Source organism: Terrapene carolina, unplaced genomic scaffold (genome assembly GCF_002925995.2).
Source record: "Terrapene carolina triunguis isolate 2854851 unplaced genomic scaffold, T_m_triunguis-2.0 Scaffold58, whole genome shotgun sequence".
NCBI classification, from domain to species: domain Eukaryota; kingdom Metazoa; phylum Chordata; order Testudines; family Emydidae; genus Terrapene; species Terrapene triunguis.
This window is the reverse complement of record NW_020664409.1, coordinates 106,282,882-106,295,239: the sequence shown is the minus strand read 5'-3', so window position 1 is coordinate 106,295,239 and position 12,358 is coordinate 106,282,882. Positions and strand designations below refer to the sequence as shown.

Here is a 12,358-nt window from a genome sequence, read left to right as displayed (position 1 = left end):
GAGGTCCCTTCTAACCCTGATATTCTATGCAAACAAAGCGCCCACGACACATTAGACTTGGAGTGAGTCTGCTGCATTGCTATTGTGCTGCTCGCAGTTCATACACTGGAACCACTTTGCCCTTCTATAGCATTTCCCACTGTGGATCCCAGAGAAGCTGTGATCCACTCTGTGAAATACATGGGGAATTCCTGCTTCAGTCCACATTCCTCTCCAGCCGGGCTTCTTCCCTACAGGGTATTCTCCAGGCTGTTTCAACTGTCCCAAGCAATGGGGTTCCTGTCGCTTCTCTAGGCGGGACCATTTCACAGCCAAATAGATCTCAAGATTGAGAACTTCTTGCCCACCCCTCTTTCCCCCACCCCATTCAGTCCCCTCCCTTCCCCAATCATTCGGCCTTTGCTCAGTTGGAGCCCATTAGTGCTCTCCTTATGCAGGGTTTTCTGCTCCAGGCTGGCCTGGTAGGCCGAGCTTCCGTCTTCCGTCCACCTGAATGCAGGGGAATTTTTTCCACTCCAACAATGGGGGAAACACATCCAAGAAAAATGACTCTTGTGTGCAGGCAGCTGTTTGCATGGACGGGATTCCAGCTTCCAGAGGACGGGTGCTTTCCTCCTCGATTGTGTCTGCTGTCGGTTGTGACGGGAGGGAAACGCTCCTCTGCTCTGTTATCTCCCCTCTGGCAGCGCGGTCAGAGGTGTTCCAGATGCAGCCCAGAGAGCTCTTTTGCGCTGTTTCCAGGCAATCGTTACATTGGCCCCCTGTAAAGGTCTGTGGTACTATATATATATAAAACCTGTAAAATTGGCTCAGGTCTTAAACAGCCAGGGATGCTCTGCTCACCCTCTGATTGACAAGGTCTCTCTGGCCCTGTCTCTGGTTGAGCGTGGGATGACTCAGAGAGAAATACAGCTACTAGATAATAGCCAGGGCCTCTCCTAGCACTGATTGCAGTACTGGGAATTAATCTGATAGCATGGCTCTTTAAGCCCTGAGTGCAGAGGCAAGAGAACTGGCCAGCCCTCCTTCCCTCCCCGAAGACCGCCTTTCCCTCCTCAGCACTCATTCACTCCTTCCCCCAGCCTGCTTAGCTCACCCGTTCCATCTGCTCTGGCTTCTGGGTGCTTAACCTGGGGCCCCTCCTCCTAGTTGCGGACTAGGCAAAAGACAGAGGAGTACATTGCAGTGACTGGGGGTGGGAGGCGGTTCCAGCCATGGGGAATGGGATTTGCCTGGGCTCTGCATGCCAGGGGTTCTGGCAACGGGGAAACAGGTTGCATGGCGGAGTGCATGGCAGGGTTTGGCAGCAGGCGTCAGGTTGCATGGGCAGTACGTGGAGAAAAAAAATGCAAGTGGAAATCAAGACGTGAACTGGGAAGCCAGACTCCATGTCTCTTGGTAACTGGCCTAAAGACAAAATAAACTCAAGCACCACTCCCCCACCTCCTGTGAGACCTCTCTCTGGCCCACTCTGTGCCTCTGTATTTTCCATGGCTGCCTGCAGCCTGCTGAAGTGCTTTAGAATTTGTTCAACCAGGAGACCCATGGGAGTTTCCATAACACATGCACAAAGCCAGACTCAATGTGTGCAGAAGGGTCCCAGAGGGAGTTCATCCAGAAGTCCCCCTCTAGCACCTGCGCTCTCCTTAAAGAGAGAAAGTTCCCCCATTTCTTCAAGTCCTAGCCCCAGAGCACTGAGCTATTTATCAGGCACCCTTGGCACATGCTGGTCACCGGCGGTAGCTATCTCGGTGAGTGTTTTCGGTGTCCAATAGATGGAAGAGCATTGTGCCAACCCCACAGTTATCAGCTTCCTTCCTTCATGAAGCTCCTTCAGGGAGGGCCACCAGCCGCTATTCTACTCACTGAGATGGTGGCTTCCTGCTGGCATTTACTCTTCCATCAGTCCTGATAATCCCGATCCTCATCTAGTGGTGAACACTGACTTCAGCCACTTCTTTTCTGCCCGCTGATTTCTGAGCCGTCTGCCTCGTTTCCAAGTTTCCTTTCTCTGGCCCTCCTAGTCTGTCCTGCCTCTTCTCTCCTCCATGTTACAATCCACCCGCAGAGCTCTGGCTAGTTCAGTCTTCTCCAGGAGACGGGGCGCTTCTGTTGGCTCTGTTCAACGGTTCCTAGTGTTCTCCCTTTCATGTTGGTCCTATGCTTAGGTCTGTCCCTGCAGATATGTCCCAAGGTATGTCTACACGGCAAGCTGAAGTATGGTGCAGCACAGGTAGATGCACTGGCACTAGCTTCCCCGGGGCTAGTAATAGCAGTTAAAACACAGGCCCCGGGCTTCAGCACAGGTTAGCCACTTGAATATGTGTCTGGGGTCCCCAAAGGCCCTGGATAGACATACCCACATCTAGTCCAGCCTCCTGCACTGAGGCAGAACCAAGGAAACCTAGACATACCCCAAAGGCCCTAGACCAAATGAGGCCCGAGGCGAGAAGGGTCTCTGGCGCCCCTCCTCCATTTGTTAAACTTTTGAACATCTTACAGCATCCTGAGCCCAGGCCCCCCAAGCCTGGCACCCCAGGCGGTCACCTGAGTCGTCTGCGCCTAAATCCGGCCCTGTGTCTATCCATGCTGCTATCACACCTCAGACTGCAGTGTGGGCATATCCCCGAGTCAATGGTAGCCTGGGATTCACGTACCATGGAAAGAACTATTCTCTCTTTTGAGGACTCCTAGGTGGGCTGGACATGAACAAAGAGAATTTCTGAAACCTCGGGAAGCCCTGTCTAGAGCTGGTTGAAGCATTTTTGATGGAAGCGTTTTCTGTCGGAAAATGTCATTTTGTCAAAATCTCAACCTTTCATGGGAAGGTAGCAATTTCCACTATGTTTTTGACTGAAAAAAATTGAAATGATTCATTTGGACTTTGTTTCATTTTGATAATGTCAAAACATTTGATGTAGACTTCTATATTATATTATAATATTTCAATGTTACATGTATAATATTTTGTATTGTTTTGACATTATTGCGATGAAATGTTTTGATTGTGAACTGACATTTTTTTGGAATATTTTTTTCTTCATAATATTTGGAATTTTGACTTTTCATCCCCATTCCAGATTTTTTTTTTTTTTTAAATTCTGCTTTCCAGCCAGCTCTTCCTTTCCCAGCCCTCCCTGGGGCTTCATATACAAACTAGGATGGATTTTGCTTTCTCTTTCAACCTTGTGGTATCCCAGTTCTGTGTAGATATGACAGTGATTGGCTCTTTGTAAATATCTAATGCATAGATTGGATTGCTAGTGAGTCTACCACAAAGGGTAAGGACAAAGGCTGTCTCTTGGACAAGGCAACACCAGACAAATAGGTTTCAAACCTCCCTAGAGCATGAGTCCTTAAAGGAATTCATATAACAGCATAACCTGAGGGCTGAATTCTGCATCTTTCCCAGCCACACATGGATGCTTCTTTCTCATCACTCCCTTTAACTGTAAACAACAAGAGCTCTTCTCTTCCTTGGGCTCACTTGGAGGGGGAGAGTTATAATACATGAGGGGAGAAGAGAGCCGTGCTTTTGGTTTGTTTAGGGTGCTCAGCTGGGACTCTCCGGTTGAGGTTAGAAGGCCAAGAGCCACGTTTGTTGTTCTCCTTGAAGCCCTGTAACTCCCAGTGGAGTAGAGGACTTTCTTCCTGCTCTCCAGCCGGCACATGGCCGACTGCCCCAGGCTCTGTTGCCTTTGCTGAACGTGAGTGAGTTCAAAGCCTATACATCCCAGCTGTCTGCGATTAGAACAGTGATTAGTTCAATAACACAGAGGGTCCCAGAATGCTTCTCTCAAGTGGAACAGGGGGAGGAGGACCCAGTTCCTAAATCTGGAGCGAGAGAGAGAGGTAAGCAGAGTCAGAATGAGCTCTCTCCTGACATCTGGGGGTGAGCTGTGGAAAAGGACTTCAGGGGCTGATCTCGTTTGCATGAGCACACCCACCCTGCCTAGCATGATGGGACTGCTGGCTTAAATGGTCACTTTGGCTACTGTGGGATCCCCAGTATCTTCGTTATTGGGGCAGGAGTAGTAAAGTGTTGTTATCCTGGTTATGTGAATCAAGGACAGTAGAACTGTACTTGGTATTTTATGATGGAGGGACTTGCACTCAACTAAGTAGCACTCGCTAGGCAAGGGGCATGGGTTCCAAAACCCAGTGAATTGAGAGAGGTTGGGGACAGGTATTTGTACCTGTTAGTGTGGGCCCCTTCTGAGGGCCTTAAACACCACTTTGACTCTGCCTATATCCAGTGTGCAATAACAGAGCTAATGTTGACTCCATTAGGAGTCTTGTTACATGTTGCAGAGCTGAAATCACTGATATCTGGGTCTAAACATTAGACCTACTTTGAGCTAGTATCAGAGGGGTGGCCGTGTTAGTCTGAATCTGTAAAAAGCAACAGAGGGTCCTGTGGCACCTTTAAGACTTGCATCTGAAGAAGTGAGGTTCTTACCCACGAAAGCTTATGCTCCCAATACTTCTGTTAGTCTTAAAGGTGCCACAGGACCCTCTGTTGCTTTGAGCTAGTAGTGTACTAGCACCAAGGCTCCCCTACTACCACCTAAAATCACCTAGAGCTGAAGTCACTAAAAAGCTGAGATCGCTGAGAGCTGTGTTAAGTGGGGGGGGGACTGAAGACAAGTTGGTGAGCGGCTAGCAGAGAGGAGCGGATAGCGGAGAGGAGAGGCGGGCGAGCGGAGCGTATAGCAGGGCGGCTGGTGGAGCAGCGCAGAGAGGCGTGGCGAGCAGAGTGGATAGCAGGGCAGCTGGAGGAGGGGCGCGGAGAGGCGTGGCGAGCGGAGCGGATAGCGGGCGGCTAGTGGAGCGGCACGGAGAGGTGGGGCATGGTGAGCGGAGAGGATAGCAGGGCAGCTGGTGGAGCAGCGTGGAGAGGTGAGGCATGGTGAATAGAGAGGATAGGAGGGCGGCTGGTGGAGCGGCGCGGAGAGGCGTGGCGAGCGGAGTGGATAGCAGGGCGGCTGGTGGAGTGGCGCAGAGAGGCGTGGCGAGCGGAGTGGATAGCGGGCAGCTAGTGGAGCGGCGCGGAGAGGTGGGGCGTGGTGAGCGGAGCGGATAGAAGGGTGGCTGGTGGAGCGGCGCGGAGAGGAGAGGTGAGGCATGGTGAATGGAGAGGATAGCAGGGCGGCTGGTGGAGCGGCGCGGAGAGGCGTGGCGAGCGGAGTGGATAGCAGGGCGGCTGGTGGAGTGGCGTGGCGAGCGGAGTGGATAGCAGGGTGGCTGGTGGAGTGGCGCGGAGAAGCGTGGCGATCGGAGTGGATAGCAGGGTGGCTAGTGGAGCGGCACGGAGAGGTGAGGCGTGGCAAGTGGAGAGGATAGCAGGGCGGCTGGTGGAGCGGTTCGGAGAGGTGTGGCGAGCGGAGTGGATAGCAGGGCGGCTAGTGGAGCGGCGCGGAGAGGTGGGGCACGGTGAGCGGAGAGGATAGCAGGGCGGCTGGCGGAGAGACGCGGCTGGCGGTGAAGACTGCAGCAGAACCCCACAGAGAGGCATGGCAATCGGCCGTCAACCCGAGAGCGGAGCATGTGAGATGCCCCCCCCCCCCCATTCCCATGCTTCCATCCACTTCCACCCAGGCTGGGAGGTAAACTCTGCAGAGGAACTTCTGAACTCTGGGGGCTGCACTGGCCAAGGTCAGAAACTGTGGGTGGGGTGACTGTTGGGTTGCTGAACTTAAGACCCTGAGGGGAAAAGGACACTGCCCAACTTACTTGGGGGTGGGTCTTTTGCTCATGGTTTGTGTTATGAACCCTGTTTGTGGTGTTTCCCCAACATAATGCCACATTGTTTCCCTCCTTTATTAAAAGGATTTTGCTACACTCAGGGCTTGTCTACACCCAGCCGCTAGTTCGGCGGCTGGGGATCGAAGTTCCGAGTTCGATTTATCGCGTCTGGTCTGGACGCGATAAATCGAACCAGGAAGTGATCCCCGTCGACTGCGGTACTCCAGCTATACGAGAGGAGTACCGCGGAGTCGACGGGGAGCCTGACCGCCGCGTGTGGACCGCGTCTGAACCGCGGTAAGTTCGAAGTAAGGTATGTCGAATTCAGCTACGTTATTCACGTAGCTGAATTTGCGTACCTTACTTCGACTTGGGGGGTAAGTGTAGACCAAGCCTCAGACTCCGTGCTTGCGAGAGGAGAAGTATTGCCTCATAGAGGTACCCAGGGGGGTGGTATGTAATTGTCCCAGGTCACTGGGTGGGGGCTCCAGCCGGTTTTGCGTTGCGTTATTGGAACGGAACCCCTAGATACTGAACCCGGCCCTTGTTGCTGCCAACTCAGAGGGGCAGGAGGGTTACAGATACCGAGGGCCTTTTCGTGAGGGTTCTAATACCACCCTCCCCTCTCTTTAAAGCACAAAATGAGCTGCAGCCTGCTTTGTGCAGCCCGGATCCCAGAGCTGGCCACTTGCCTGCATTCCTGAGAGAGCTCCTCTGGTTTCCTACGTGAAGTCTGTTCTTACCCTGAACCTGCATTCCCCTGCTCGGTTTTGTGAGCTTAGCCAGCCAGTCAGGATGACAATAGTGAAAAGGAAACAACTTTCCTGACCTTCAGCGGCGCAGCCCGAGAGGCACCGGGGATGGACCATTGCTGAGTTATTGATTCACAGCACAGAGAGAGCTGTAGGCTGGATGGGTTACCTGGTACTGGCAGTTTGCACTCATGTCTACAAGCTGTTAGGCATTCACGTGTCTTGGTGCTGGGTGCATAAAAAAAGTCAATAAACACCTCAATATAATATGCTTTTATGTCCCCCTGGTGAGTAACTGATTCCAGCCATCTCATGCTGGGCACTGTTTGCCCTGGTCAGTCTGTGGATGGAGGACCTCCCGGGCACTGCAGGAAGTGGGGCTGGTGATCCAGAAGGAGGTGCTCTTCCCTGAGCCGAGGCTCCATTGTGGCATTGGGTGACTGCCACTGGCGGTGGGAAGGGGGGAAATGTGACTGGGGTCACTGCCTCTCCCTCCATTTATTCGTGACCCTGGCTTTTAGGGAAGGGAATGGAATGAAGGAGGGGGAGATGAGCATCCGGCACAGCCTTGAGCCGCACCTCACTGTGCTGTGCTGTGTCCCTTACATTTACAAACAACAGGCTTGCAGAGCTCCGAGACCTGAACCCAGATCACTAAGCCAGGGGGGACCAAAAATTGTAACCGGCTGCTGTTTGTTCTCTCACTTGTGTAAATCGACCTGGGAGGTCAGTCAATCTGTCTATTCATCCATGTCTCGCAGTGTTTTATACTGCTGCCCATCACCACAGTATCCGAGCGCCTTCCATGTAAAATCCGTAGCAATAGCCATGTCCCTAGTGGACTTCATGGAGGTCTTAGTCCTCTTCCAAGCTACCACCACTGGTTCCCTTGTTGGTGCTCTTAGCAAAGACCATGGTGGCTGACCTACCCTGCCCCTCCAGACCAGGGCTGAGGTATCTTGGCTTAGAGCATCTGCACAGGATCCAACCCATGTTGTACCTATTCTGAGGAGAGAGATCCCATCTAGGGTCACCTCCAACCTGGCACTGGTGAGATGGGAGAAACTGAATTCCTCTTCCATCGAGTGTTGCTGTTCACTTCAGCCTAAGGTCCTAAGTTCTCACTCTGTGGGTGCCTGGGATGGTGTCAGCAGAGGAGAGAAGGGGGAAGGCGAATCCCAGGCATCCACGATGGCTGGGGTGGGGGACACAGACACATGCATGTGTTTTGGGGAAGGGGGGCTTGTGGTCATGGCCGAGGAGGGATCTCAGTGGAACACCATGTGTCATTTTGTGTAGGGCCAGGTAATCCCTGGGACAGCCCTGCTTCAATGTGCTTTCTGAATAGCCCCCGGTATGGCTCTTGGTTAGTGAAGTAGGTGCTGGGTTGGTAACCCTGCCGGCTGACATGATTTATCAACCGGACAGGGGCAGCAGCAAGGCCCGCTTCCGGCCAGCCCGCCTTGATCCATGGGCAGCGTGCGAGAGCTGTGCAGGCTCATTTCCTGTCAGCGCTCGGCTCTAGCTGCCCGCTGGCAGTGCCAGTTGGGACCAAGACCTTTCCCCCTCAGGGACTGTGACCAACTTTCATTTGCTCATGGACCACCGCACAGGTTTCCCCCCTCCCCCTCCACCCCTGCATCCTAATGTGTCTTTAGGGAAACAAAAATCCTCTTTCTCTCATTAACACTGTCCCCGAGCTGCTCATTCAGAGGGGTAGACAACTATGCCGAATGGAGCCATTGTTTGGGCAGATTTCCCATCCCACCCCAGGAGAAAGAACTCCCCCGCTGCTTTCTCCCAGGCCTACTTAATCGGGCATTGCCACTGATGTTCAGCAGCACGGTGGCCTGGGGCAGCCCTGTGAAAAGCCAGCAGGCAGGCCTGGAGCCAGGGGCTGCTGTTTGGAGCCTTGCGTCCCTCGTCCCAAGGCCAGCGTCTGAGGTTAACGCTGGGCATAAGGGAAGAAAGGGCTCCTGAAGAACTGGGCAGTGAGTGTGAGCGGGAGTCATGGCGGTAACAGGCAGGATTCTTCTCCCCACTCCCAGGGAGCCCTCGCGTCAGTACCCTGGTTCTGGAAGGGTGCCAGCAGCAAGCCTTGCTCAGCCACTTCACCCCGGCGGCCTGCCCACGCTGAGCCGAATTCAGTCGTGCTCTTTGTCCCCTGAAGGACTGAAAAGAAACGAGGGACAGATTTGGCAACGGGCTTTGTGAGGGGAAGGAGCTTAAATACCAGACAAGTGCCTTCGGGCTTGTCTACACTAGAAAGTCCTATTGCTTTAACTATACCGGTACCATTAAAGATGCACAAACACCATACCCCAGTGTGGACAGTTATAGCAGTATAAAACTGCTTAGATGTATAGCTGTTCCCGTACAGGAAGGGAAATCGCCGTCACCTTTATACTGGTATAACTGGGTCTATACTACGGCTTTTACCTGCATAAATATATCAGTAAGATATCACACCTCTAACCAACAGAACTATACTGGGAAAACTTGTATGTGTAGCCGAAGCCTTAGAAATCTAGCTTCACTCTAGTTAGATAAAGATAATGAACAGAGCACTCCCTAAGGGAGTCTGACCCTTCCCAGTCCCAGGTTGCTCTTGGAACCCATCTTCCTAACAGAGAAGTCATGTTACTTCGGGGGAAGAGGGTTCAGAAGACCATCACAAGCTCTGACCAAGAGTCTTCCTCAACATGGCGTGCCTGCCAGGTCAGGGTTGACGTACAATGACATGGGGCAGCTGGGGGATGTTGCCCTACTGGTGTCCATGCTGTCCCTTCTCTGCCGTCAAACCGTACGGCTGGAGTCTCCCAGGCTGTCAGTTCAGCACCTTTCACCAGCAATGAATTTACACAGGGCAGGAAGAGTTCCTGTATTAGAACAGACAGATGGTAACTGGAACAAACTAGCAGGGGAAACTGAGGCATGGCCAGGCCTTAGTCTAGTATTTCCCTCCTTATGGGGGGCAGGAGTAATGTGCCCCACTGGTCCTGCCTCCCACACCTGTCACCTCGTCATTGAGGGCTCTGTGAGAAGCAGGTGCCAGTGGTGTGGTGCAGCACTTCCAGGGGTATTTATTGTGCGCTGGGTCCCATTGAGTTAAATCCACTGAAAAGTTTTGTAGGGCGTCACCTGCTCTTGTGCTGAGCCCAAGAAGCTGGGTGAGAGTGAAGCACTCGCTGGGAAAGAGGCATCCATTCAGGCTGCTCTTCAGGGGGACCTCTCCTTACGCAGGGGTTAAATTCTGGACCCTTTCCATGGACAAGAGCAGGCGAGGGGAGCAGGGAAAGCAGCCCAGCGTGATCAAGGGCTGTGCTGAGGGTTGGTACCTGCCAGCTGGCACATCTGAATGGTGGCTGTGAATGACCAGAGGAAGGCAGGCTACCCACGCAGCGCTAATCCTCCCCTATGGAGGTCACCCCCCACTGCCTTTCTGAGCCATTGTTGTTGGGCCCTCTGCCCTTCCCCCACACTTGGAGCAGCAACTAAGGGAAGCGGTGAAACAGTGTTCAAATTCCCAGGGAATGCGGGAATATTTAATATTCAGTTTGAGCGTTCACCTTTGTTCCACTTAGGATGTCTCCTTAGGAAATGCTAATGCACAAAGCAGGGCCCAGCAAGCCATGCTTGAGAGGGCTGTACTGGTAACTGAATTAGCAAAGTGAAAAACCTTGAGCCAAGACATTTGCATGGGCATCTTCTGTCCTATGCCCTGCCAAAGCAAATGATATCACCAGGTTGCCCGCGTTCTAGCTGGCTGCATTATGTTAGAAATGAATATGGTCTATTGCAAACAAACGGTGGCTCCATCCATGAAGTTTGGAGTGATTATTTTGAAAGAGTGATGGATGAGGAGAACTCAGTGGAGGAATTAAGAACATGTCCACCAAACTCTTGGGCATGATAGATTGCATGCAAGAGGAAGAGCTTGCAGAGGCACTTTAAGAAAAGGGAGAAAGCACGTGGGCCGGACAAAGTACCGGGGAGATGCAGTGGCATCATTGGGAAGGTATCAAGTATCTTACAGGTTTGTTTAATGTTATTCTTAAGAAAGAGAAAATGCCAGATGAATGGTGTAAAAGCATCTTGTGGGTGAGACCTAACACAGAGATCCTGCCCACTGGCCATCAAGGGGGGTCCCCTTGTGCTTTGTGTAGGAGTAGAGTTGTTAGCTCCAGTGTCCAACGCAAGCATGATATTCATGCCGCCTACAACTCCCCTGTAGTTTTCACTCTGCATGTATCTTCTCTTCCCCTCCTCAGTTCCAGAGCGCCGATGCTGGGTGGTTCCACCCCATAGGCAGCTCTCTAGCCCATATGTACACATACGCGAGCTCTGATCAGTGCTTTGAGACCCTTTGTCTGGAAGGCACTACTCCAAAGCCCATTGGAATCGACAGAGAGATGTCTGGCTCTGGATCAGGCTTCATGTGAATCACCATCTCTGGCCTATCTCACGAGGTTGTCATGTGGCTTAAGCACTTTGAGATCCAGGGATGCTATAGGAGGCAAAGTGTTTTCCTTACGTCCAGCTGCCCCTCACTACAACGTACTGTGCTATGTCGCTACCCTGAGCTGGGCATGTCAGTGTCATGGCCACACCTCAAACAACCCAAGAAAGCCAGAGCAGTGGGTGTAGGGGAACGGTGACTCCATATCTTGCGCTCGCCTCCCTTCGTAGCCCAGTGCCATGCTAGGATCATAGCCGGCCGAACGTCCTTTACAACAGTCACAATGATCTGAAGCCCCCTGTGAGAACTCCTTAGCAGCTCCCCCGGAAAGTGGCTCTGGCTGTTCACTCTTACCCCAATGACTCATCCCCTGGTGCGGTCTCTTGCCCGGTGAGTGAATTGCTCAGCTGCATCCGAGGCAGACTGCGTAACTGGAGTGCCGTCCCTAGGGAGGGGCAGTTCTGCAACGAGAGAGCTGCCCCTCGGCTCGGCCCCTTTCGGCATCCGCATCCGTTGTTATTTCTGTGGCCCCAGAGGTGTGCGTGGAGCTTTTCAGGCGAAGAAGAGATTAAAGGAGAAATCCACAGTCTCTGCCCCCTAAGCATGTTAGTCTAAATCTGCCCCTTGCCTTCCTTCCCCATTGCAGCCCAAGGTGCAGTTGCCTCTTCATTACGCAGCCCTCCGTCCCATTGGGGCTGTCGGTGTGATGCAGATGCTGCTGAAGGCTTCTCACAAAGATGCTAGGCTGAGCCAAGACCAGGTGAGCAGGGGCCTTTCCCTATACCTGACGGGGGTAGTGAATTCTTGTAACACGGGCCTGGCTTGGAGGCCACACTTGGCACTAAGTGAATGCCATGGGCTACGGGGCTGGACCGGGGCAGCCTGAAACGCGTCTCTCCCTCTCTATGTCTGAGGCCCACGTTCCCCGGGGGCGCTACATGAAAGGTGTCACCAGCCCCGCCGAGGCTTTGGTTTCCTTCTGCCCTCTCCGCAGGATGGCCGCACTCCTCTCTTTCTTGCAGTGGAAGCTGGGAATCTGGGAGTCTGTAAGGAACTGCTTTCCACGCACGCCGAGGCCCAGCTGAGCGCACGGGAAAAGGTACGGGACACACGCCCAGCCCACCGCTGACACCACAGCACGCCCTCCGGGCAGTTGGTTTTGTGTCTTCCCCACTGCTGCATCACCAGGGGCTGGAGAGATCAAACTCTATCTAAGAGCTAGCCTGAGTCCTCCCAACTCACTCCCCATATGCCACCCACCAGCCTTCCAATGGACACACTTGGGGCTAGATCCTCAGCTGGTGGAAATCGACGTAGCTCCATTGACCTCAATAGAGCTATGCTGTTTTACACCAGCTGGCGCTTACAATCCGTCAGAGGAATTAAACCCCTCTGCAGATTT

The 12,358-nt window shown here is 53.0% G+C and overlaps 1 protein-coding gene across 1 annotated transcript in view; it reads left to right on the top strand.

Annotated features, from left to right (window-relative positions):
• The window catches only part of LOC112110587 (serine/threonine-protein phosphatase 6 regulatory ankyrin repeat subunit B-like), a 78,244-nt gene that overhangs the window by 13,578 nt on the left and 52,308 nt on the right, over positions 1-12,358 (top strand). Inside the window, exons 4-5 of the mRNA XM_024205656.2 lie at positions 11,603-11,716; positions 11,951-12,055. Of these exons, the coding sequence (XP_024061424.2) occupies positions 11,603-11,716; positions 11,951-12,055 (219 nt within the window). The remainder of the gene's footprint in view (positions 1-11,602; positions 11,717-11,950; positions 12,056-12,358) is intronic.